General features: G+C 45.6%; 1 protein-coding gene across 4 annotated transcripts in view; it reads right to left on the reverse strand.

The window, feature by feature from the left end:
• Positions 1-1,166: 1,166 nt before the first annotated feature.
• Positions 1,167-24,603, reverse strand: part of Mfhas1 (multifunctional ROCO family signaling regulator 1) — an 86,125-nt gene continuing 62,688 nt past the window's right edge. The window contains exons 2-4 of one of the 4 annotated variants that reach the window (XM_085680809.2): positions 16,992-17,118; positions 9,959-10,068; positions 1,167-3,865 (exon numbers count right to left, since the gene is read on the reverse strand). In XM_085680809.2, the coding sequence (XP_085536935.2) occupies positions 10,041-10,068; positions 16,992-17,118 (155 nt within the window). In that variant the 3' untranslated portion in view covers positions 1,167-3,865; positions 9,959-10,040. Of the gene's footprint in view, positions 3,866-9,958; positions 10,069-16,991; positions 17,119-24,603 lie in introns of those variants that run through there. The other 3 variants (XM_048456583.3, XM_087901066.1, XM_048456584.3) reach the window with 3 other exon arrangements.

Raw genomic sequence — 24,603 nt, forward strand, 5'->3', positions numbered from 1 at the left:
GAACTGTGAGGACTAATGCATTTCCCATTGTTACCACCGACACCTCCTTTGCTGTGTGACTTGCTGAGCAAGCATAAAGAACTCAAAGTGTCTCGATAAAATCCAGGTACAAATGTTGACAGAGAGATGTTCAAACTCTGCTCTCGAGCGAGCAGAAGCAGGCAGGCAGCGGTAGGGATGGCTGTCAGAACTTACCTGAGCTCAGATGCAAGGGCGAGCCATTCTACCGGAAGCAGGCCCCTTGTTTCACCTCAGGTGGTTTCAAATAGTTCACTAGAGAGGTAATATTTAAACCAGGGCAGCCAATAGCTTCACCTTCCTTTTCGGAGGTTTTTAGAAAATCTCAGAACTTTTATTTCAGCGTTCTGGTCTGAGCTGGTCCTGTGCCTATGTCTGCACGCAGCTTGGGCATGCATTTTTTTTCCATATCTTTTATCTATGAGCAAACAAACAGGGGGACACGGCTTCTGGACGGGGCCCTAAGGGACCTGTAATTCCAGCCTTCCAGGGAGATCCTAGACAGTATTTACAAGCCATGCTTCCTGTGAGGAGCCCTAAAAGGGAAGACTAGGGGGATGGGAACTTTCGAACCAATCTCATGTCAATAAGCTCCAGTTTAGAAGCATAACGGTTCGTGGCATAAAAGAATCTGACTTAACGGACAGACGGTGCTGGGCTTGGGATGTGGTTGGGTAGCAGAGCACTTGCCTGGTTCTGGAAGGTTCTGAAAGCAGGCTCCAGTCCCAAAAGACAGAACCAATGTTCCAGAGGCAGAGTTTTAAGGGGCTCTGGGGTCCGAGGGAAGGCTCAGTGGGCAAAGGCACCCGGCACCAAGGTTGCCCACCTGAGTTTGATCTCCGTGACCTAGATGGTAGACAGAGTAAACCATCCCTCCGAGGGTTCCCTTTGACTTCCACATGTGTCCTGTGGCAAGCACATGCCCCCACGCATTTCCAAATAAATAAACGGAATGAAACAAATTGAAAATAGTGGCTCTTTCAGTTTTTTGCCTTTGGGAATCCAAGCCCCAAGTAGACCAAAACAGCCAGCCCCGCTCCCCATCGCTCAAATTGGAGCTCACAATAGAAAGTTGTTATTCCCTTTAACCGATAAAATAGAAACAAACACCAACCCAACCCAGAAATAAACTCTGGAGCTGCCATGGCTTTAACATTTCATTGTATTTTTATTGATTTTTTTTTTAATTTCTGCCCTGTCAGGACAATGAACAGGGAAACCACAACCACGATTCACAGACTTCAGCATGAAAAGACACACTCCATTGGAATCATATCAAGCCCTTCCTCTTTATTCATTCAAAAGAGTCCAGTGCACATGTCAAATATGAGCACTGTCTGGGTTTTTATTTTGTTTGTTTGTTTTTTTGTTTATTTTCCTTTGAGAGGGGAAACATTTATTCTGGCAGCACTTTTACAATCCCGGGAAGTGGTTTTGCTACCACTATAGTTGTAGGAATAGAAACCATAACAAACTTGGAGAGCATCTGACAGGCAAGGGGCTCCTCGGGTAGAACCATGCCTCTTGTGCTTAGTGAAAGGTCCCTCAGCTGCTGGCCGCTGAGTTTTCCCAGGTGTTGAAAGGAGGAAACAGAATTTCCTACGTTGACGTTGGAATTCCTCTTAGTGGTTTCTGTTTCTCCACGCCTCCCCCAACTAGCTCCCAGGCTTTGCTGGAGCTTTTTCAGGCACATGACCCTCTGACCATGTCCACCCTGGCCACAACACACGTGACAACCAAGGTTCCCTCATCTACACCGCTTCTCTAGGGTTCAGATGACAACACAAAACATCATTTGTCAAAAAAGTAGCAGATATTCAGAACATGGGCGTCTGTGGTTATGAAAACAGCAACTAATTGCAGGGCGGGCTCCCCCAAGGAGCCTTAGTTTTATTCAACATGGCCCTCTGGGGAGTAAACCCAAAGTCATACATGACATTATAGGACTGGTCAAAGTTTCTTGATTGGATGGTTTCAGAACTGACTGGTGCCAATTAAAAAAACAAAAACAAACGAATCTATCGCCCAAATAATTCTGTGGTTCGTAAAGCAACAGAATGATAACCCTTCGGTTTACACTTGCGCACACACACACACACACACACACACACACACACACACACGAGAACTGTGACAAAAAAAAATCAACCAAATTCTGATTCGTCCTGCGACTGTGTTCTAAAAGGAAAAGGAAATCTTAAACTAGACTTGTCATAGTCAAGTATTCAAAACACAAAAGGAGAGGATTCCCATTCAATTCTGATTTCCAAGAAATCGCCTTTGTGGAACGGGCTCCGGGGGCGGGGAAGTCAACAGGGCAGATTCTACACAAACTGGTTGGTAATTTCTCACAGAGGAGCCGCCTGCTTGCACCTCCCTTAAAGATTCGTGGCGACTGCGTGTGCTATGGCATTCCAAGAGGCGATACTTTATAAACAAGGGAGAGTGTACGACCAGCTGACTTGCTTTTCTTGCCGGGAAGTTGGTTTTACATGCTTCCTGTCAACACACGGAGGACGCAGATGTAAACAGAAACCTTTCCGTTTTTTTAGAGAATGTGGCGTCACTACTGTAGCATATGCTGTTTGGCCCCAAGTAGGAAGACAGGAGAGAGTGATTTGTGGGGTTTGTTTTTAAGTGTTTACCTCCCGGAGATTTCAAAACAAGGGCTTTACTAGATCTTGGCAGCGGATGTCCTCCATGTGGCTCCGAGGGAATAAACAGCCAATGAGAGATGGAATAAACAGCCAATGAGAGATGGAGTTCTGTGAAAGCATGCTCCTACCGGAAGGTCCACGAGCAGAGGTGGACTCACACAAGGCTCGGCTAAATCATGCACACTGTTCCATTCCAGCGGGGGCGGGGTGGGGGCGGGGGTGGGGGAGAGTGCAGAACGGTAGAATCATTGCGAGATTGAGAACTGACCTCAGATTATCTCAAGTTGTTCCAAAAGTCAGGTTTTCATGGATCCTCCACCCCAGTTGGCCCCTAGGAACGCCTCCCTCTGCCCCGGCAGTGGGGATGAGTAAGGGAGAGAAAATTAACCATCTTTACCACCACGCCCACTGACAAACAGGCATTGTCGGGTGATGAAAAGACGGGAGGGGACTCTGTCTCAGTGGGCTGGATGTGCCTGGGGATCACTGGAGAGCTCTAGGAAGCAACACTGAATCCATCCGTGAACTAACCGGAAGAGGGTAGCCTTCCCGTTCGGCTAAAGGGTGACTGGTGAGAGAACAAAAAGTCTAACACTAAAAGAAGACGTCAGCCCCATCTTGGCACAGTTCTCACGCAGAATATTGCACCCAGTGTTAACTAATGCTAGAGGCATCCGACGGTATAAATTTAAATGCATTTGCATATTATAAAAATAAAGATTAACATATACATATGTTACACTAGTGACGGAACAGCAATGAACGTCAGTCGACCCCTCCTTCACATTGAACAGAACTGAAATCTGAGTGCTCAAAATACTGCCACCCGGACTGGAACTATGGCTTATGTGTACACGGAAAACGAAATCCCTGAGAAGCCATTCAACATTTTTTTTTTCCTTTTCTTCAAGTAGCTCTCTCCTTGGAGGGTCACAGTTCTGAGGTTCAGGTTGTGAAACATTTGCTCCATGTTCGCCCCCATCTTCCCAGCCCCCTCCAACCCCTCCAAGGGTCCTCTGCAAGCACCTGGTGCATGGTTTCACCCTGGGCCCCAAAGGCGCTTGGGAGCATGGCGGGCTCGCCAGAGGCAAGAGATGTCCCAATCAGTTCCTTCCCATGCTCTGCTTACTCCATGGAAATTCCACAGCCACGAATGTCACTGGTTTCTGTGCTTTTCACCAACGTTCTTCCTAGAGGGGACGAGAAGACAAAGCAACAAGAGAGAGAACAGCGGTCTCGATTATAAGGAAAGAGAGAGACGACATAAACGAATCTGTACAGGTTTCCAGCTCTGCTTCTAGAATTCTCTATGATCACGGAAATGTCAGGCTCCTGAGGATCCACCAAGCAAGCGATCCCTATAGCAGTTAGATTAGTCGAATGTTGTCTGTGATGCTAAGTGCGGGATTTTGTCAGCCATAAAGGGGGATGGACGCTAATGGCTAGGATCACTTACCTGAGTGGAACATTAGAGATGAACTAGCTTCGTAATGAACAAGCACAGCCTCTAAACACAGACTTGCTTCCTCAGCAAACACACACGGAAGCATAAACAACCCCTCCAGGCTCAGAAATGCGTGCCTCAACCTGAGCATAGTTGTCTACCACCAGTAAGCATGCTTTTATTGAGAATGTTACAAGCAAGGGTGTCAGCCGAAATCTGGGGTATTTGAGCATGGGATGAAAACCCTGCTGCATTCTCAGCTAACTGAACAGTGGCATTTGATTGAAACAACAGAGCAGGGAAGGTCAGATAGCTGCAGCCTTTATTCTGGCTTTCTACAATGCTGTGCCACGGATTTTCTAAGTGTTTTAATGACTCTTAATGGCATACAAAGACAATGGAAGCAAAGGGGCTCTGGTCTGCTCCTGGCCTCCATCTCTCTCAATGCTGCTTTATTTCAGAGGCTGGTAACTGGCTATCGGCCTAATGTGCCCTTCCAGCCCATACAAGAATGAGCTTAATCAATCTCCATATCAATAGCACCAAAACCAGAAGCCTCTGCTTATTACTCACCTGCCAAGAATGTACTTTTCCTTGTAGTTCAGCGCTGTTCAGTTTCTCAATATTTTACCAACCCCACCAGGTCCTGGGTGAGATGCCCAAGGGTGATGGTATAGCTAAGCTTTGCTACAGGACAAGTAAGACTCTCAAGCGTGCTTGATGGATACAAGAGAGGCTGGCTCTCTGGGGTCCTGAAGAGTTGCACATTTCTTTGGCACTCAGTCATAAGAAACTGTATGAAAATCTAGTACTATAATAAACTCCTGGCAGGGGAGGTTTAGAAACTGTCTCAAATTCGAGTAAGATACATCTAACCGGAAGAGGACGGCCATGTAAGAACCCACGTCTCACTTGGGCAGTTAAGGGAGCGATGTGGCTGCCAGCTCTCGGTTCATGGGGCAGTAACTATTTTTCCTCAGCGAACACAATGAACTTCCAGAAATGCAGACAGTTGTGTCTGCTCTCTGCTCCCCCGAGCCACGTGGAAGTCTGAGAAACACAAGATCACCTAACCGAGGCTGCTCTAGGGAACATTCCACTGTTAGCACGCGCAGCATTTCCCACATTCTGATGGTTAACTGTGTTAACGTCAACTTGGCAGAATCTAGAATCACCAGAGAGAAGGGCCTGGAGGTGATTATCTTGCTTACTGTAACTGAGGGGGGGAAGACCCGCCCACTATGGGTGGGACCATTCCCTGGATGAGATTCTGGTCAAGGTAAGTAGAGAAATGAGTAGTACTTGCTGCTTTTCTTTCTCTTCCTTCCTTCCTTCCTTCCTTCCTTCCTTCCTTCCTTCCTTCCTTCCTTCTTTCCTTCTTTCCTTCCTTCCTTCCTTCCTTCTTTCCTTCCTTCCTTCCTTCCTTCTTTCCTTCCTTCCTTCCTTCCTTCTTTCCTTCCTTCCTTCCTTCCTTCCTTCCTTCCTTCTTTCCTTCCTTCCTTCCTTCCTTCTTTCCTTCCTTCCTTCTTTCCTTCCTTCCTTCCTTCCTTCCTTCCTTCCTTCTTTCCTTCCTTCCTTCTTTCCTTCCTTCCTTCTTTCCTTCCTTCCTTCTTTCCTTCCTTCCTTCTTTCCTTCCTTCCTTCCTTCCTTCCTTCTTTCCTTCCTTCCTTCTTTCCTTCCTTCCTTCTTTCCTTCCTTCCTTCCTTCCTTCCTTCTTTCCTTCCTTCCTTCCTTCCTTCCTTCCTCCTTCCTTCCTTCCTTCCTTCCTCCCTTCCTCTCTCCCTTCCTCCTTCCTTCCCTTCTTTTATTTTCCTTTTTTTTTTAAGTTCTTTTTCTGTTTGTTTATTTGTTTTTGTTTTGAGACAGGGTATATCTGTGTAGCTCTGGTTGTCCTAGAACTCACTCTAATAGACCTGGCTGGCCTCAAACTCAGATCCTCCTTCTCTGCCTCCCAAGTGCTGGGCTTAAAGGCATGTGCCACCCCTGCCCGGCCAAGCTCTCTGTTTCTTGACTGTGGATGCTGTGGACCGTCTGATTTGAGATCCGGCTGCATTCACTTCCCCTTCACGATGAACTGTCTCTTGAACCGTGAGTCACAATAAACCACTTCTCCCTTAAGCAGCTTTGGTCAGGGCATTGTATCATGGCAACGGGAAAAGAACCCAGGACAGAGCAATCACACTCTTCATCCGTCAAATTTCCAACCTTCTCTACGTTACTGCTTTCTCATCTCAATGAGCCACCCCAGCCCTTCAAGGTCCACCCCTTTAACTTTTTTTTGTTTGTTTGTTTTTTCCCTGCTATGGTTCCTTGTGCTGTTTAGAACCTTCCATCAGCTAGATTTCTGTTTCGATCTGGCCCTGGCATGCCTTTGTCTGGCTACCTCTTTGATTCCGACTCTGTGATTCGGAGGGGCAGGTTATTTCCCCTACACTTGCCACAGCGCCCTCTAGAGTGCAAACACTCAACAGAGCTACACAAATAAAGAATAAGATGGAAGAACGGCTCCAGATAAAAAGTAGTTAAGATACTGTGAGCGCCTTCCTATGATAGTATAGTATTAAATAGCATAAAAACATCAAGGAAGTGTGCGGGACAAAAATACTTGATTAAGAGTAAGAAATGTTGAGAATGGCTTCCCTGAAAAGAAGACACACACCCTTGGCTTCAGGGGCAATGGAATCTCATTGGTAAAGAAGCCAGGTGATAGTTAGCTAAGGACTGAGAGCTCACCAGGATCTACCATGGTCAACTGCCCTTCAAGTTAGGGGCTACCTCTGAAGCTAGCAAAGGGAGTGACAGTGGAGAGCCTTGTAAGCCATGCCTGACTTTGAACTTGAGCCTGAAATCACCGGGAAGTTACTTCAGACTTTTAAAAAGGGAGATATGTGGTAGGCACTGTCATTAAAGATGAAAATTGGAGAGGGGCCTGAAAAGAGATGTCTTAGTGAGTAAGAGCCCCAGCTGCTCTTCCAGAAGACTTTGGTTCAATTAACTGTCACCTACATGGCGACTCACAGTTGTCTGTAACTCCAGTTCTAGGGAATCCAAGACCTTCTTTTGGCCCTCAATGGAACCAGACACACATGTGGCATACATGTAGGCAAAACATACATATGCATAAAAGAAAATAAATAAATCTTTTTAAAAAGTACCAGTTTGAAGGACATAAAGACTTGATAGGTTGAGTCTCATTGATAGGAATCTTGGTGGATATGGAGTCAGAGGAAATCACAGAGCTAAGGAAAAGGCTCGCTCATGTCAAGGTGCACTGATAAGATGGGGAGGGTCACAGGTGACAGATTATATAGGTGGAAGCCATTGAAGTTGACAGATCCCTAGCATGGACAGACAGGTACAAAATTCTACCACAGCTGCAACAGAAATGAAGAGATGGAGCATTCTGGGAGAAAAAGGGAGTGGATTCAGTTTCCCATGAAGCCCACAGGTCACTCAAGGTGCTGCCAGACAGGATGCTGGTCCACGAGGTGAGGAGTTGAGAAGGCTCTATTGGGGCTTAGATCTAAACTCCTTCTAGGTTGGAGCACCTGTCCCAACTCTGGATTCAAAAAGAAATGATGATTCTGTAGTGAGGGGCTGCGGGCAGGCCTGCTTTTCATCCTGCCCGGCTCCCGCACAGCTAGCTTAGCCCCAGAAATAACAACACACAAGTTATATTCATTTAAACACTGCCTGGCCCATTATTTCTAGAGAGTTAGTTACTGACTAACTCTCATATCTTGATATTAACCCATTTCTAATAATCTCGTGGTAGCACCACGAGGTAATGGCTTACCGGAAAAGATTCAGCATGTCTGACCTGGTGGCTGGCTCCATGGCTTCTGCCTCATAGCCCTCTTCCCAGCATTCTGTTCTGTTTACTCTGCCTACCTAATTTTCTGTCCTATCAAGGGGCCAAGGCAGTCTCTTTATTGACCAATGAAAATAATACAATAGACAGATAACCCTCCTCCATCATGATTCAAAATCTTTGGTTGTCTAGGTTGAAAGTGAAGCCATAGTATGAATTAATTGCATCTTTTTATTTTCTGTGTTTCAAGATATGTGTACAGGGCCTTGATCTTGGTGGGATTAGTTCCCCCCTGGAGGGATCTATTTGCTAGAGACCATAATGAACTTGCCTGCTAGGTCTCTCTTCCACACCTAAACTAGCCAGGTCACAACTCAAAGCCCACCCACTTCTGTTATTGGCTTTCCGAGTCTGGCTTACTGTCCTGCCCTAATCGCTCCAGGGCTGGACAATAGACAACTAGCAACAGCCTCCATATCCACACCAGCCAATCCTATACTTACATGCCTACCTTGCCTGGGAAATCAAGGCTGTTGCCTATAGTTCCTCCTATGTCTGTCCCACGAGCAAGCCCATGCTTCCCTGTGTGGCTTGCCCCCTTCTCTGCTGGTCCATTGGCCTTATTATCCTTCAGAATGTGAACACACTGCATTTTAAAATAGACACAGAAATGAGAGCATCCAGCACTGTGAAAACAGCACTGAAGCCTTGGGTGGCTTGGAGGCGCATGGAATGCCCATGCACTCAGTAACTGGGGTTGCGGGGAAACACTGTTGGGTGGGACACCATATTCTCTGCTTTATATGCCTTACAGGATCATTAAATGGACCAGTGTTATAGGTGTTAGTGACTACAATATGAAAGATAGCACAACACACCAACACCTCCATTTTATGAGAACAGGGGTAGGCACTGGGGACACCCTATAAACAAATCTTCATTTATTCTTCCTTGGCAACAGGGAAGGGAAGCCAATATTCTCACTTCACCAGCATACACATTAACCTTTTACAGGCAGACCCTTTAATTAATAAGTGTATAGATAAGCCAGTGGGTAAATTTTACCATAATACCCACATTGTAGAAACATTTTGTTTATTGTTTTTACTGTCTAGGTCATCCAGTGTATACCACATATATTCCTAGTAGAAACAACAGGACATGTATTTATCGAGCATATATTTACCCCATGTAATTATATCAAATGCTGTGTTTGAAATTGCCTGTCTCACGAGACAACCTCATGAAATAAGTACCTACGCAATCTACATTTTACAGATGTCTTAACATTGCAGTACTAACAAACAGCAAAGACTCAGTAGCCAGGCTGGGTGGTCCATGCATGTTGTCCAAGCACTCAGGAGGCATAGGCAGAAGGCAAATTATAGACTAATCTGTACTATATATACAGCAAGACTGACTAAAGTTAAGAGGAAGGAAGGGAGGGAGGGAGGGAGGGAGGGAGGGAGGGAGGAGAGAAAGAGAGAGGAATGAGAGAAAAGAGGGAGGGAGGGAGAACTGCAGGAGGAGAGAGGGACAGAGGGAGGAAGAGAGATTCAAGGCAATGCAGTGGAACCCCAAAGCTCAAACAATCTTGAGAAAATAAACATTGTTTTTACAAAGTTACATGAGGTGTTAACCAACTTGTTCTCTTTCTGGTGTTACTATAGTCTGTACAACAAGGAAAGCGCTCTCTCTCGCTCTCTCTCTCTCTCTCTCTCTCTCTCTCTCTCTCTCTCTCTCACACACACACACACACACACACACACACACACACACACACTTTTTTCCCAACATAGATCTAAGATTCCCGACTCATCATACTATTGTAAGTCAAGCGAAGAATGAAGCATTTTGCTACTTCTCTGTCCCAAACATAAGTGACGCTACACAAACAAAGTGATGAGTGTCTTGGACTCTCTGCCCTACGAACGCTCTTCACTCCCAGCCACCCCATTTCCTCCCTACGTGCTCCAGGTTCTTAGGGCCGTACCCATTCCAGAGACTCTGTGATTCCCAGAGACTTACCCTTAAAATTTGGTGCTCCTAAAGCCACAGATTGGGTACAGTAAAAATGGTAGCAGAGGGAAAGAAGCACTATCCTTTCCACTTAATTGTCCAAGAAAGTGTGAAGATACCTAAGCAGAGAGGGAGAATTCCAGGATCAATGTGGCTGACGGGAGACTACAGAATTCAAGAAATACAGTTCCTCCCAGCCAGGAAAGGCAGCCAGGCCATGGGCTAGTCCCTCCTTGCCAAGGACAAAATAAATAAATCAAATCATCGGAGAGCCTCCAGACAGGCAACCTCCACATGTAACTGTACATACCAGAGCATCCCACCCCTCACTTCTGTTTAAAATTTTGTGGTCAATGAATATGGTCCATTGTGATAAAGCCAAATTCAGATCATTCCATTCCTCCTTAAAATGTTTGCAGATCCATATGAACTAAACCGGGGAGACTTGAAAATTTTTGCCTAATTATTTGGTGAGCTAAAGGCCACAGTCTTCACCTGATTGTATATATGAAAGGGTATTTCAATGGGTCTTAAATATCCTTATGTCATAACAATGTCACTGCAGAATTTCCTGTATGAGACAATCACTGCTTTTCAGAATACTTAGAGTAGCAAGAAACTGGTATCTACTGGGTTCTCGCTGGGATGTGAACTCTACTGTACACAGGCAATCATCAAGGTTTTTCAGAACAACAACAGAAGTTTGAAACGCATACCTCAGCTCTGCCCTCGAATGTTAATTCACTCTGGAAAGTGCAAATGCTTAGCTAAACACTTTTAAACCAGAAAGAACATTTTTGTTAATTCCATTAACACACCATCTGCCTAACTTTCAGAACTAACTTTCTTTTTTAAATAAAGATTTATTTATTATGCATACAGTTTTGCCAGCATGTATGCCTGCAGGCCAGAAGAGGGCACCAGATCTCATTATCGATGGTTGTGAGCCACCATGTGGTTGCTGGGAATTGAACTCAGGACCTCTAGAAGAGCAGCCAGTGTTCTTTACCTCTGAGCCATCTCTCCAGTCCCCTAGAAATAACTTCTTTATTCTCTATGAACTTCCACCTCTTCCCAGGTGATGGAGCACACAGACATGATACTACCACAAGAGAAAGGTCAACTATTAAAAAATAAACATCAGACATTCATACATCCTGAATGTTCCAGGATCAGCCCACTAAAGGAACCACACAAAAGAACATGTGTGGTATGCCAGTATACTGGAAGGTAAATGGTTTGGGTTTTGTTTTGTTTTGTTTTTTTTTTTTGTTTTTTTTTTTTTTTTTTTGGCTAGCCTGTTGAATTCTTTCTGGTCTTCACAGGAAAACTGGGGTTTGTCTATAACAGAGTACACAAAGTTAGTTTGCTTAGTGGAGGAGGACACTGGTCAGAAAAAGAAAACAATATTCAGGTGCAGGACACCTGAAAATGAAGAGTGGCAGGCTATCTACTGTTTGCCCAGAAGCTCTCCCCACCCAGACTAGAACATTAAAGGTTTCAACCAGAAAAGAGACTGCACAGAGCTAGGGATTCACAAACAAAAGTGCATACGACTCTGGAATGTTGACCAGCTTCTGCAGGTGACTGCAGTAGTTGGGAGATCACAGAGCATAGGACTCTTGTCTAGAAGGTGACATAAGAGGGCAGAGCTGAGATATGCACTTCAAAACTCTCTCTCTCTCTCTCTCTCTCTGGAAACCTTATTTTGCTCTGGTTCCCCCCAATCTCTGGCTCTTATAATCATTGGGACCCCTTCCTACAAGGGTCCCTAAGTATTGCAGGCAGGAGTGTGCTTTAAAGCTAATCAGAAAAGAGTTGGTTGCTCACTAAACAGTCATGCCTCTATGGCCTATTCATGGGTCTATTCTGCCATGTTGGTTGCTCACTGTAGCTCACAGAGTTTATTGGTGGGTAAGATAGTTGATTGAAGCCGACCAGCAGGAAGAGGCTTCCTGAATAGTACCAACTTGATTTTCCCACATCCTGTGATCAAAGGATATGGTATTTTCAGCAATAGCGTCATAACATTGAATTCAGGTGAGTAACCAAGAGCAAAAGGCAATAGCCTGCATTGTTCTGGGGTATCACCAAAATACTTCAGCCAACAACTCCATGGAGGTATCCCTCATCTGGCACTGGGCTTTTTCTCTGGCATCCTATGGCTTCTGGGAAGAACATTATCCCCTGTGTAGGGTAATTCCCAATACATTCCCAATCCTCCACCCTTAACTGACGAGGTATTGGCAGCTGATGGCTTCTGGGTTGGACTCAGTTGTCTGTGAGGCTGTAATCCTAGCAGATGGCCTCCCAACCCATGATTACATGGGCAGCACAGAGTGGACTTAGTGGATTATTTCAAACCACCAACAAACAGACACAAGAGCATGAAGTTGGGAGGGGTTGGTGAATGGATCTGAGCATAAAGTAACCAGGGGAAGGAGTGGTGGATCATTAAAATATATGTCCATATGAAATCATCCAAAGTAAATGTTGTTTCAAGTATAAAACAATCAACCTTCTATTTTTCTCTCTACTGTTCCCACCGCAAGTCCACTCAGCCTCCTCCTGCCCCTCCATCATGAGACCGCATCCTCAGATGAAACCAATGGCAGACTGAAAACACTGGTGCGTGTGTCTGTACTGGTCATATACCTTCCATCGCCGTTAGTCTCTAAAGTATCTGATGGAACAATTACAGTACTTCTAGTGTGTCAAAGTAATCTAGAGGCGATATAAAGTATACAGGAAGGTCTGCAGAAAGCACATCAGTTTTATGTCATTTTATTTAATTAATAAGGTATTTTTTTTCCAAGACAGGGTCTTTCTATATAGCTCAGGCTGGTCTAGAACTCAACATCCTCCCGAGTACCAGGATTATAGGCAAGCCCAGGCCACAGGCCCAGTTTATGTCATGTTATATGAGGACTTGAGTATCTTCTGATTCTGGTGTCTAAGAGAGGAGGGGCTCTGTTACAATCCCCAAGTGGTCACCAATTCCTCACACCCATGGGATAGCATGCTTGGATGTTGAACTGTCAAGAGGCTACAACGAGAAAGTTCTGAAGGAAGCTCCTCACCTCCTTCCAAGCCATTCAACCTCTCCTTCATCACCCAGGAAACAAGGGGTGGGGAGAGATGCATGGTGCAAGCCAATTACTTCATTCTGTTTGGACTGAGTTGTGCCAGTAACAAAGGAATTATGAGAACTTATTTCAGATTTAAGAATTTGCTTAACACCAACACATCAGCCTCCAACACCACTCTAAATGATACTAAAGACACTGGCTACACAAAGAAGGTGCCACATTAGATTAGACACAAATAATGGCAGTTAGCACTAGATTCTTCTTAGGGTGATGGGGAGGCTTTAAAATAAGACAGGGGAGAGGAGCGGAACAGTCACACCACTTAAAACACACAGAGAATCATCAAGCACTGTGCAAATTAGACATCAACAGGGCTTTCGAACTGTCTAACACACTCCATGTCGAGGACTGCTATTGGTTTTTTGTTTGGGTCTTTGAGCACGTCTGCTATCAGATTCCTGGTCATCCCATGATGTGACCACAATTATGACTCCATGATTGTAAAGGGATCCTTCACCAGCATACTTCCAAAGCGTGGAAATAATTCACATTTGAGCAGATTAGCAAAGTGCACAAGACGTTTCTATTTCTCCCCCAGAGCAAGAAGGGCAATGGGGAGCAATAGCATCTCCTCCATTCCTGAAACCTCTTCTCAATGGATTGCTGGGAGAGGCCTCAATCACCCACTACCAAGACAAGTCACAGCGGTAAGCGTGTGGAGAATGAGCCCTCAAACGAAGACCTACTATGAGCCCTCAACCCCCAAACCTACTATTTACTCCTTACTTTCCACCTCTCTTTCATAGGAGAAAAATGCCTGGAAATTTTTTTTTTAAGTTATGTGTGTGTGTTGGGGGGGGGTGCGGGTGCGGGTGCAGGCACAGTGTAGAGGCTAGAGGAGACCCAAGAGCTGGAGTTACACGTTGACGTGAGCCATCCCATGTGGGTGCTGGGAACCAATCTTGACTCCTCTCCAAGAGCAGTTAGCACTCTTAACGCAATGGCACTGCAGAGTCCTCTCTCCACACACACTCAGCTTTTGTTGTTGTTTTTAAAAGTTTATACCTGGAAAGTTTCCTAAGTACGAAACAGAAAGGATGGGATGTATGTATAAGGCAGCACTAAGTAGCCACCATTGATTCCTTTCTGCTTATAAACTCTACTCTGTCACTATTTCACAAACAGCTGAAGGCAGTCCATTAAATGCCAAGTCTCTGATACCCAAGGAGAGAGGAAACTGGGCAAATAAAGGCTTGGAGAGACTTCTTTCAAAGCATTAAAAGATCGAAGTCCAGGACAGAGAGCAGGGGTTTATTCTGGAATCCGGGACTGTTCTGGTTAGCACCTGTTGTCCCAACATATTAAGGAACATACTTTCCGGGACTCTTTATCCTTTATTGACAGGAAGAGAATATCACCCCAGCCAAGAGTGGCTGACAACACTGTTGCGTATACCAGATTCTCCTTTGTGGTTGGCTTTGTAAAGGCCCAACAGGGAAAGCGAAGGACTCCTGGCTGAGATGCCATCCTTAGAGGGACAGAATCCAGGAGACAAAGTCCAACAAACATACTTGAGAACTGACCCAGTGTCTCCAGTGTCTCTTCAGAGAGGCACACTTGACTACTGTCTCTGGACATTTTGATGCATGTGCCTGCTGAGGACAGTCCGGTCTTGTCCATCTGCCAATATTTTATGGGCTGCTATAGAGGAAGAGATCATTTGTTGTGTGAGCTACTTAACTGCCTGGCGCTGCAAGGGCAGGGCTCAGTCTTGGGTTGATGGTCGTGCTGGGACACCAAGCCTTAGGCTTAGGTCAAAACCACATGACTCAGTGGCCACCCCTCTGACTGCTATCTGTGGTTTTGAACACGCTGTCTGTTAACATTCCAGTGGGCGTGGCCTAGCCCGCATATCTGCTCTTGTTCAGTGCTCACGGCTAGGGGTGTGGATGCTTCATGGGACTCTATTCCACAAGCACAGGCTCTTATCCAGAGTCATGAGAATGACCATTTATCCCGGTCTCCGTACTAAAAAAAAATTAGTCTTGCCAAAGATGCAAAACTTTCATAGTTAGGGAACAGTCCTCCACCTGGAGCTGAGAATTATACGGCCAAGACAGCTAATATCTGCTAGGTCAACAGGTTTTCAGTCCCCGGGGGTGTTGTTCTCCAGCAACTGGAAAGGTCTGAGTCAGTAGTCATTCCGGTGATGCCCCAGTCTAAAGCTGGTTGTTTATTTAGATTCAAAAAAATGTCAAGGAGAGGCTGATCGCATGGTTTTTCCCCAGGTCGGTAAACGTGGTCTAGAAAGCCACCCATGGGCCTGGCCTGATAACTCTGGCTCTGTGCCACCAGGGAGTCTGGCACAAGCTGATATTCAACTCCTGTATCTATCTTGTCTATTAAATAGCAAGGATCCATGTGAAAACAAGAGATTAGTAGCTCTAGTGGCTCAGGGACATTTACATCAATATGAAATATATTGTGTCCTGAACCCTGCTGCTTCTATAATACCCCTTTATCCCTGCCCTGGTGTATCTGAAAAGCAAGAAGCAGTAGGTACAGACCCAAAGAAATGGCAAGGCTGGCAAATGCCTGGGTTGTGATATGTTCAGGGCAGGGAAGATGCAAGTTAATAGGGCTCCTTGTGTGATTCCACTGTGGTCCCACAGAAGCACCTCAAAACCCCAGTTTCCTAGTGTCACCTCAGGGATGGGTGATGTTGGGTGCACTCTAGATAAAAGAGCACCCTGAAACTAGTATTAGAGAGGAATTTCCCTTAGGTGCTTGGGGTAGTTTCCAGCACAGCTCTACTGGATAGGCTTTGCCTAGTGGGCTGTTCAGTTTAGAAGAAATGGGGGCTTTGCCTTCTACTGCTGTTGTATTACATCACAGAGACCTGGCTGTACAGGAAGCACACGACAGGAGGAAAGCTGCCTCTGCCTGGGTGACACTCCTAACTACAGAGCTCTGGCATATGACCTGACAGCAGGTTCCTGGTGAAGAAAGCCTGGTTTTGTCCTTCTAGCTACACTGACTGAATGATAGAGAGATCACAGTTCTCAAGGGCAAACTTCCCAATGCGTTATAAAACCTTGTTCGTTGTGTGCATGTCTAGGGAGGGTAGGCACACTCTATGATCAGCAAACCAGGACGCTGTCCGATGTAGCGCTATCACCAAGACAGCGAGCTTCAATCCAGGAAGGTCTGTGGTTGCTGATTTACCAACTTTGAGTCGGTTCACCTCGGTTTAAAAGCAGCCCCTTTGGTTTCTAGTACGACAGAAACGTATAAGGAAAAGCCTCAAGCCAACAGAATGTGTCTTCTGTAGACTGTGCAGCATATATTCTGTGTGAATATTTATTTGCACACGTGCATTTGGGGGAAAGGTTGTAGCCAGTCCACAGTCTTTGTTTATCTGGGACTGATTAAAGAATGAGAGACCCCTGCAAAAAATCAGATCATTATAGATTTTCTGCAGACTTTTCTGATTTAATGGCCCCTTGCTGTTCTTTGAAGTGAAAGTCATTTAATTCTGCAATGACAGTTAGGAACGCTCACTTGGGACAAGGATGAGGCTCACGTAGACCCTAACAGCTTCTCAACAAAGCTCTGCATTAAAGATATTTGGGGGGGCATTTATTTTTTTGGTTGTACATACCAGAAAATAGACTACAAGCCAATGAACTATATGTATATTTTAAATAAGTAAACTCTGTGGTTTATGAATTATACATCTGAGAAGCTTTTGAAAAAATGTTGACTTCCTCAGCAAAGTAAAATATCACACAAAGGCAGGAAAAATAAGTTCCTATTTTGCCGCTTGAGATGCACCTGCCCTCTGGACTTTTCAAGGTTTATGCACACATGGTTGAATTTGGCTTTGGGCTATCACAACTACGGAGCCAGAATCTGCAACAAGGAGCAGCGGCTGGTGGGACTCGGGAACTCACTTGGAACAGGGGCTGATCACAGTCGGTGTAGGTGGGTAAACCAAGGCCACATTCACTCGCTCGCTGCCATTCTTGGGACAGATGATCTCTGCCACCCCTTCTGGCCTGGGCTGGCTCAGCAACTCCCCTGCAAAGAAGAGAGAGAGAGAGAAAAAAAATACATCAGGAAACAGGTCCAAAAGAGTGGAACTCGTTTACACAGAGAAATATAGCCCTTTCAAGGTGGGGAAGGGAGGCAGAAGGCCAGTAGTGAGGAAGTAAATGGTCTATAGACAGGGAGAGAGAGAACCAGCATGTAGCCAGCATGGCTGGACTGCAGGGTTCCAGTGCCAGCTGCCTGGATGCTCAGCATATCACCATGGAGAACTCTTACGTGATGACGGCAGTGACGAGAAGGTGTGACCTCCAGACAAAGCAAGCACCTGCCATGATCACCTTTCTTTTCTGACTGACTCCTGAGGTCTTCATACCAGCCAGGCAGGGCTGCCAGTGAGGGGCTTGTAACTGAGATTTGGGCATATGGGGTTTCGGCAGAGCTAGCAGGCTGGCAGCAAATCTCTGTGTAAATGATCTGGACAGGCGGCAGGCTCAAGGCGTTAACACCGTAAACAGCAGAACCACAGTCCACCCTCCTGGACAAGAGGATTTCCTGAGAGCCCAGTCGAAAGCACACGGTATTATCACATGACTAACAGGGCCTGCCTAGTAGAAACAGGTGATTAACTTCATGGATTAACTCAATACCTAAGAGAAATCAGACACTGGGCACACCTGTACGTCATCTTTCTGCCATGAAATCATTAGCTTTTCAGGAGGAGCAGCAATTTCCACTTCTTAGCTTCCCCCTGGCAGATCCCTCATCTGGGTACCTTGTCCTTCCTCCTCCTGTCCTCAGGTCCAGTCCTTCAGGCTTCCCTGCTTAGAACACTCAGTCAACAGTGTCTAGCTTCTGAGAGTCCTTGTTTTTGCCTGATGGCCCTGCTTAAGCCTAGAAGCAAGTAACTCAAACCAAGGACACAAGAGGCATGCCAAATTGAGGAAAGATCCTACTGAGATTCATCAGTTTTGATGGCCATTTGAAGTTCTAGAGACTCCAAAGTATTTGCTGATATACAATGGCAGAAAGCATGTTTGCTTCAAATCCTGTAGTTAAATCAGCAAGGTGGCTCTGTGCGTTATGTACTTGGAGCAAAAGGCTGATGACCTGAATTCAATCCACAGAACCCACATAGGAAGAGGAAGGAAAAAACTAACTCCACAAAGTTGTCCTCTGCTTCATATACCCACCTAGGCATGCGCAGCCGCAGACACACACACACACACACACACACACACACACACTTCAGCTGAGCTCACAATGATGGAGCACATCCCATAATAAATCAGAACCCTGGAGTGTATGAACATCATGCAAGTCTTTACCATGTCCCACTGAGGGCTCATCTGCATTTTACAAATGAAGAAGCTGCCGCTTCACTTAGAGTTTCTATTGTTGTGATAAAACCCATGACCATAAACAAGTCCGGAGAACAGGGCTAAGTACAGCTTACAAGTTTCAGGTAACACTCCATTGCTAATGGGAAGTCAGGGTAGGAACTTAAACAGGAAAGAAACCTGGAGGCAGGAGATGAAGCAGAGACCATGGAGAAATGCTGCTTTTTGGCTTGTTCAGCTCAGAGCCTCCAGACCAGAGAGAGGTAGCCCTGCCCACAGTGAGCTGGGCCCTCCACATTTATCATCAATCAAGAAAATGTACCACAGGTTTAGGCAGAGGCCAATTCGGTAGGGGCATTCTCCCCAGTTGAGGTTCTTGTGAGACCAAAGCAGGAAAAATATACCTTGCAGGCTAAGGGTTCTGTTTGCACTTGAGACAGTTAAGAATACGTTTCTGTTTGTCCTATGTTTGTTTGAACCATCTGTTCTGGAAGCGCTTGATCACATGTGGGTAGGAAGTAAGTGAGCAGGAAATACATCAGGATGTATGCTTGCCTCTAATTGGATGTAAGCAGGAGGTACATAGGCAGGAAATACGTCAGAATGTATGCTTGTCCCTGATTGGACTGGATGGGAAATGCAATAAATTAAGGGTTTTTCTAGTTCCTCCGTCAAGGCAGGGCACGTCTTTCCTGGAGGAACTGCTTACTAATATCACTGTTTTAAAATGAACTTAGGCACTGCCATATTTATACTTTTAGAGGCGCATTAATTCCCCAAATGGACCATTTTTCTGTGGCTTTGCACACTAAGAACGGCCACGAGTCCATTCACCAAATCCCCGCAAATATAAAAAGTATTGCAAATGCCAATCTAGTACCATCGGCTGGTCTTGGGGACACCTATGTGTCAAAACCATGTGTCCTCCAACACCAGCAAGGGAATGATTGGAAACAAAGATGCCAGCTACAAATGGAAACAGTAAGTGGTGTCAAAGCAACACAAGGGACCGAGTAAGAGCAAGTCAGAGCTCGCTGACACCTGGAAGCCATCCAGTCTAGCATCTGTGGCTAAGCCAGATGTCTGAGTTCTAACAGAGTTGCTAAGAGCTGAGCATCTGGGCAATCCAGGCAGCCTACAGTGAATCACAGAACCACTAGGGCCTCGGAGCACACAGCGCTTTCAGCTGGTCCTGGCCAGCCCTCTCCTGGCTCGTTGGTATTTTTAATTAGAATCCTAAGATCACCCAGGAGCCTGAGTACAGCTCGGGATTCTCTGTTTTCCCCTTGGGAATCCTCCCCGAATTGATTGCCATGCCGCGCGGGCCTCAGCTCCATCTGGACTGCCTGCATACCCAGATAGCGACTGCAGGTGCCAAGCCCTATCCCCTGCACGGATCCCTGGCACCAGGCACACACAGCTGTTCTATTGTTGAAGATGCTGTAGTCTTGGGTGTGCACGAGGCCAGTTGTTTTTTTTTTTTTACAAGACAGAACTGGATACAAACTGCAGATTTTTAAGCCTTGGTTACCAACTTCTAAAAAACCAGCAGCCTCTCTGCCCTCTTGACAGTCAGGTAGACGGTTTGGTTTAGGCCACGTCTGGTCGTGTTGTGGGTGTGGTTTATCCCTCAAGAGCCATGTGTCGAAGGTTTGCCCTACATGTTAAGATTCTGAGAGGAGATGGAGACAAGAGGAAAATCTTAGGTTAATCGCCACCATGAGCTTAGAAAATGGAAGGACTCCTTTCCCCGTCCCTGGCTCCTAATGCTTGGTGCGATCTGTCTTTCCACACATGCTTCTGCTGTGCTCATCTGCGGCGAGACGAGGCGACCAAAGAGGGCCCTTGCCAGAGCCAGTGTCACGGGGTTTGAACTTTCTCGCTCCAAAACCATGCACTAAAGAAACCCATTTCTCTACACAGCTAGCTTGCCTCAGGGGTTCTGTCATAGAGATAGTGGATGAATACGTGTGGAAGACAGTACAGGCAAAAAATCGGCTTGATGGAAAAAAAATAACAAAACGAACACACAAATAGATCATCATTTCAAGTACACCCATACCAGCAATAATCTTTTGTACAGTGCCAGTATTCTGAGGCGTGATCTATTCTAAGAAAACTTGCCTTAGCAGAAATTCGAAGAACAGTCAGAAATACATACGTTATTGGGGAAAACAACGGATCTAAACGCCCTTAGCTTGAACACAAGTTAGAACTTAAGATGTGCATTGTTTGGTGGGGCAGCCACCTGATGGGTGTAAGGACTGCAGAAGATGGGGGTCCCCGCCTCAAGGCAGGCCTGTGAGGGCAGGAGCCTGGCACCCAAAGGAGGACAGAGGCACAAAGCTGTAGTGGCATTTCAACTGTATTTTAATAAACAAAGACTGCCTGAAGATCTGAGAGTAAAACAGTCCCACTGGTCAGCCTTACAGACCGGATTATGGTAACACACACCTTTAATCCCAGTAGCCACACTAGTTGCCATAGTAATCAGATGGTGCATGCTTTTAATGATGGTGATGCACGCCTTTCCCACCCCTAGAGAGGAATACAAGACAGCTCTCAGATACAATCTCCTCCTGAGATTCCAGGAGGCAGGATTGCCATTTCAGACTGAGGTCCACGTAAGAGCCAGTGGCTGGCTGTTTCACTTTTCGGATCTTCAGGTTGACCCCCAATTTCTAACCCCGAGTTTTCATTTCATTGTGCATCACAAAGCACTCGGTCCTGCTCCTGGGCGGCAAGAGAGTTCACGAGAGATATAGCAGACTATGGAGGAAAATAAGTAAAAAGGCCCAGTGCTACGGACTGGAGGCTCCTCGGAGATCCAAACATGATCCCTGGGTGGCAGGTCTGCTGGTCAGCTGCTGCAGACTTCAAGCTGAGGTCTTGAGTTGACCCTTGGGTCACTGGACGCATGCCAGTGGAATTGTGGACCCCGAATCTTCTCCTTTCTCCCTGCTTCCTGGCTTAAGATGTGAGTGCTCGCTCTGCCACGACATGCTGCCCTTGTGCAAACTCACGAGCTGCCCGGCCTTGGGTTTAACTCCAAAATTATAAGCCTGAGCCAAGCTCTCCTTCAGAAAGAGCCTATGGCTCTTATCCACGGTACCCGCCCAGGGCAGTGGTTCTCAACCATCCTAATGCTGCGACCCTTTAATACAGTTCCTCATGTTGTGGTGACTCCCAAACCATAAAATAATTTTCATTGCTACTTCATAACTGTAATTTTGATACCACAATGTTGTCATAAATATTGAACTGAAAACAAATCTGATTTAACCCAGGGAAGAAAAACAACAACAATGCCCACTGGATCAATGGACATTAAATCAGTGTGTGCTGTGTACTGGATGTCGTGTGTATGTATTATCTCAGTCCGCACAACCATATAAGATAGGAAAAGTTATTCTCAATACACAGAAAAGGAAACTGGGCTGACAAGATGGCTCAGATAGTAAAGGCACTTGCCAAGCTAATGACCTGAGTTCAAACACTAGAACCTAGAAACTCTATGTCTTCCTCTGACCTCTACATGCTGAGAGATACACATACATACATAGATACACACATACACATATACATACTTACACATACATCCATATACATGGGAGTGGGGATAGTTAGTCAGCCAGACACAAGATAAAAACATAATACAAGGCAAGGCTTACAGGGTATATAATGTCCAACAGTAATCACAAAAGGAATTAGTGGAATTTGAACCAAGAACGGCTGAATTCAACTCTTAAACACCATATCAAAATGTCCCGTGACAGGGATAATGTGATAATTAAATTAGATAACACCTGGAAAACACCAAACACTCTATCTGGCATCTGATAAGTTTGAAGCAATTTTACTACAGAGGCAGGATTCTATAGATGCTTAGTCTTCCAAATATATAAAGAATTCACATAAGCACATGGTCAGCACCAGATCGCCAGTGGTGAGACAATCCGGTAGACCTTCAGTTACCACATGCAAAACTTTGCCTCACCAGAAACTAAAAAAAAAAAAAAATTCAAATGAAAACATTTTATTTTATTATACATCTGCCATCCATGGCAAAGTAAGTGAAAAGGATAATTCCCAGAGAGGGCAGGCACTATGACATAGGTAAGTTTACGGAGGACATTATAGCAACAAATTAAGGAGAAATTACATGAGTCTGGTATAATTGCATTTCTAAAACTTTCTTATGGGGCTGGAGAGATTACCCAGCTGTTTGCTAAGAAATCTTCCCGCTCTCTCAGAGGACCAGCGAATGTCCCAGCACCCACCCAGGCAGCTCTACAAGGCTGCAACTCCAGATCCAGGGGATCTGACACATCCCTTTTGATCTCTGTAGATATCTTCACACACACACACACATACACACACACACACATACACGCAAGCACGCACGCACACACACACTCTGTAACTCCAGATCCAGGGGATCTGATACATCCCTTTTGATCTCTGTAGATATCTTCACACACACACACACACACACACACATACACACACACACACACACATACACACACACATACACACACACACATACGCACACACACACACACACACGCAAGCACGCACGCACACACACACTCTGTAACTCCAGATCCAGGGGATCTGACACATCCCTTTTGATCTCTGTAGATATCTTCACACACACACACACATACGCACACACACACACACATACACGCAAGCACGCACACACACACACACACACTCTGTAACTCCAGATCCAGGGGATCTGACACATCCCTTTTGATCTCTGTAGATATCTTCATACACACACACACACACACACACACACACACACACACACGCGCGCGCGCGCGCACGTGCACGCACGCGCGCACGCACACTCATATACTACACACACTTGACAAACAAATAAATACAGCCTGCCTTTATTTCTGACAAAAACAATAGGATCGCTCTATTTATAATATGGAGAAGTGTGTCCACACTTTCAAATATCCTACAATAAGGAAACGCTACTATAAGACACGACAATAAGGGACACTTTATAGAGCATAAAGGTTATGAGGGTGGCGTTTCCATGTAAACATTGAAGCTTTGTCTAACATGAATTCAGAGTAAATAGGTCCTTGGGGACTAAATGGTCTTAATCGTTCGCTTCTTTGACACTTGGCTCTAAGTGATGGCCTTTCCTTCTGGGGGAAGTGCGCACTTGTGGTCATCAGCGAGGACACGGAAGAGAAGCCTCCTGAGCATATCCTGGTGTCTACTGAGGCCACTATGCAGCCTCCCATGTGCCTCAGGCTATGGAGAACTGCTTCATTACTCAGGCTCAAGATTTGTGCCAGGAGAATGACAGGCGACTCTTAACTGTGTTTCCCTCAGTTAAAGAACAGAACACCCCGTCCTACTAGGACATTAAAAAAAAAAATCAACAGCCTATCATTGAAATGAGCCCTACCCCCACTCCATCAGAGCGTTCCACAATTGGGTATATTATGTGAAAAACACTAAAAAGTTATCATACCAACAATGCAGGCCATTATGTTGAAAGTCAAAATGTTTGCTCAGGACAAATAACCTAAAGCTGCCAGGTATAAATATCATGCAAAACAAAGAACTTATAAAATTCACACAGATGATATCCAGGGAGAAAACAAACATCCAGACCATAAAAGAAGAGACTGGGTGAATGAATGAAAAAAAATAGGAGACAGACTTCCCAGAGTCCAGCTCAGTCGAAATAAACATTATCTACTCACCGGTCTTAACAGTCAAGGCGAGGATCACAAGAGAACATTAAAGATTGAAGAGGAATATTCAGGGGGAAGAAACTTGGCAGTGAGGGTGGCCCTCCAGGAGGCTGAGATGCTGACCTCATTGGACAGTAGGTGGTACAGGTCCCTGAACTGTGAATTCTGGCCCCTGCATTAACCGGATCAGCACAGTCCACATTCAGTTAACCAACTAGCAGGCTGGAATTCACCGCTGGTGCCAATAAAATCACAGGCAGGTTGTGTTTGCGGGCGTGGGGACAAGTTCAGGGACGGTGTGGGTTAAAGGTAAATATTCCCCACGGGCTCGCATGTTGGAACACACAGTTCCCAGCAGGTGGCACCGTTTCGATAGGCTGTGGGGTGTATGTAGCCTGTCTGAGAAGTAGGGCAGACATAAGCCATTAGGGGCTAGCCTCTGAGGGCTT

This window comes from Myodes glareolus, chromosome 23 (genome assembly GCF_982192425.1).
Source record: "Myodes glareolus chromosome 23, mMyoGla1.1, whole genome shotgun sequence".
NCBI lineage: Eukaryota > Metazoa > Chordata > Mammalia > Rodentia > Cricetidae > Myodes > Myodes glareolus.